The sequence below is a fragment of the Gekko japonicus genome, unplaced genomic scaffold, assembly GCF_001447785.1.
Source record: "Gekko japonicus isolate JY-2015 unplaced genomic scaffold, Gekko_japonicus_V1.1 scaffold840, whole genome shotgun sequence".
NCBI lineage: Eukaryota > Metazoa > Chordata > Lepidosauria > Squamata > Gekkonidae > Gekko > Gekko japonicus.
In genome coordinates this window covers 724,707-727,335 of record NW_015170298.1, presented here as the reverse complement: position 1 = coordinate 727,335, position 2,629 = coordinate 724,707, and the positions used below count along the sequence as shown (strand labels likewise).

Below are 2,629 nucleotides of genomic sequence, written 5' to 3'. Positions count from 1 at the left end.
CTTCCTAAACTCCCACCCACTCATACTTCTTTTATACCTGTGATACACTGATAACATTTTCTATTGTCTGTAAACATGGTAAAGAAGCCCATATTCCACCAGGCATTCAACAAGTTTCACCCCACCATTAACCTGACAATGAACCAATCTATGCAAGAAAGGCATTTTCTGGATACTACTGTAAAAATACACAATGGATGCATAGACACCACCTTATACCAGAAACCTACAGACCAGCAAACATACCTGTTAAGTCGTGCGCTTAACAAAGAAGTCGGAGAGTGATTCAGCAAGAATGCGGTTTATTCTTCAGCTCTGTTACTTCTCCGAACACGGTACAACGATCGCCAGCCAGAACCATCATTCGAACCAACACATACACTGGCTGCTCTATATTTAAACATTCCCGGCTAATGTAGCCACACCCACTGTACAATAAGCAACCTATGAGGTTGAAGCAATAAGGACCAATCACAAGCGATCCCGCTCTGCACGGTGATTGGCAAACATATTCTGGGCTAGGGCTCCTATTGGTTACATTAGGATCCTAGCCCAGGGCGAAGCTTAACATGGCATCTCAATGGCACAGTTCACAAGGCAGTCATATACATCTCAATACATAACAAATCCCTCCCCCCTAAGCAAAAACACTATGTACAATCATAATCGCTTAGGTACATTGGCGCTCTGCGCGATCTCTGAGACCTGCGTAGCTGTACAGGTTCAGGGCACCTTTCATTCTGGGGAGTATTGTACGACTCTGGGACCTCAGAGTCAGGAGCACTTCCATCACTAGCAATGGGTCTTTGAGTAGGGGTCTGCCCTGGCTCGCGGACAGTACTGGGGCCCTCGGGCACATCAGAACTCACCTCCGGAAGAGGTTGTGGAAGGTCCTCGGAATCAGGTAGCTCGGCAGGTTGCGAGGTGGGGCGGCCAGTCGCCCACCGCTGCCTCAACTGGTCCACATGTCGCCTCCATTTGCGCCCGTCCGCAAGCTGGACTACATACATGCGGGAACCCACTACCTCAGTTACAGTGGCTGGAAGCCACGAATGTCCCCCAGCATAGTTCTTGGCGAACACAGTATCTCCGCACTCGTATGTGCGGACCTTATTGGGAACACTCTGCTGCTGGGGCCTCAAGTCGTTGAGGTCTGGATGCAGCCTATCCAGCAAAGACGCTAGGCGTCGCCCCATCAATAGTTCGGCCGGGCTGCGGCCTGTGGCAGAGCACGGCGTTACGTGTTGCCGTAGAAGGAATGACGCTAGTTTCACTCCCCAATCCCCGGATGTTAGCTTGGCAAGCGCATCCTTGGTCGTGCGGACCATTCGCTCTGCCTGCCCGTTCGATGCTGGGTGGAACGGGGCAGACGTAATTTGCCTGATGCCATTGTTAGCCAGGAATTGAGCAAACTCTTGCGACACGAACTGAGCGCCGTTATCGCTTACCAGGACATCAGGCAACCCATGCGTGGCAATTAAGCGGCGCAACACATTTATAACAGCAGTGGAAGTGGTGGTAGACATTGGCGCCACTTCCAACCATTTCGAAAAAGAGTCCACCACAATCAAAAACATTTGACCCTGTACTGGGCCCGCCAAATCTATGTGCAGCCTCGACCAAGGCTTTCCCGCCGATTCCCATTTCTGTGGGAAGGCGGTTGGCGGTTCGGGTCTCGCCTGCTGGCATGGCGTACACCCCCGTACCCACTCTTCAATGTCAGCATCCATCCCAGGCCACCATACATATCCCCGGGCCAGAGCCTTCATATGCACCATGCCGGGATGGCCCTCGTGTAGTGATTTCAGCACTTTTTCGCGCCAGCGTTGCGGTACAATCACTCTGTTCCCCCACAGCAAACAGCCCTTTGATACCGACATTTCGCTTTCCCGCGTTTTGTACGGTTTGAACTCCGGCTCCAACGTTCCTGCCGGCCACCCCCTCCACACCCAGTTAATAACACGACTGAGCACAGAGTCTTTTGCTGTCGCAGCAGCAATGTCCTTAGCAGACACAGGTGCCTCCGGCAGTTCCTCGATAGCTAGAATGGAGCAAGTAGGAGCAGGGTCCAAGTCCTGGCCGGGCAGAGGGCAGCGGCTGAGCGCATCAGCGTGTCCAATGGCCTTACCCGGCCTGTGCTCCAGGTCGAACTCGTAGGCTGAGAGGAACAAAGCCCACCGCAACATGCGTGCGGACATAACATCAGGGAGTTGCCGGTCCTGGGCAAAAATCCCTAGCAGGGGCTTGTGGTCTGTCACCAGTATGAATCTCCGTCCAAACAAAAAGTCATGAAACTTCTTAACAGCGGAAACTAGCGCCAAAGCCTCTTTGTCAATCTGCGCGTAGTTTCTTTCCGCTGCTGTTAGCGACTTGGAATAAAAGGCGATAGGGGCTTCCCGCCCGTCGGGCATTACGTGGCTCAGCACAGCTCCCACCCCAAATGGGGACGCATCAGCAGCTAACACAAGCAGTTTGTCCTCATCATAATGTGTTAACACTGCATCAGACGACAACAATTTTTTCACCCCATCGAATGCCCGCTCATGCTCTGGACCCCACCTCCATTTTGTGTCTTTATGCAGCAGGTTGTGCAATGGGGCCGCAATCGACGCCTTGTGGGGCAAGAAGG

The 2,629-nt window shown here is 52.7% G+C and overlaps 1 protein-coding gene across 1 annotated transcript; it reads right to left on the bottom strand.

The window, feature by feature from the left end:
• Window positions 1–1,187: 1,187 nt before the first annotated feature.
• On the bottom strand, window positions 1,188–1,730 carry LOC107116072 (uncharacterized protein K02A2.6-like; the record flags this gene model as incomplete). The annotated part of the gene is made up of 1 exon (XM_015417934.1): window positions 1,188–1,730. A coding segment is annotated over exon 1 (543 nt), but the record flags the coding sequence as incomplete, so codon positions are not given.
• Between the last annotated feature and the right edge of the window lie 899 nt (window positions 1,731–2,629).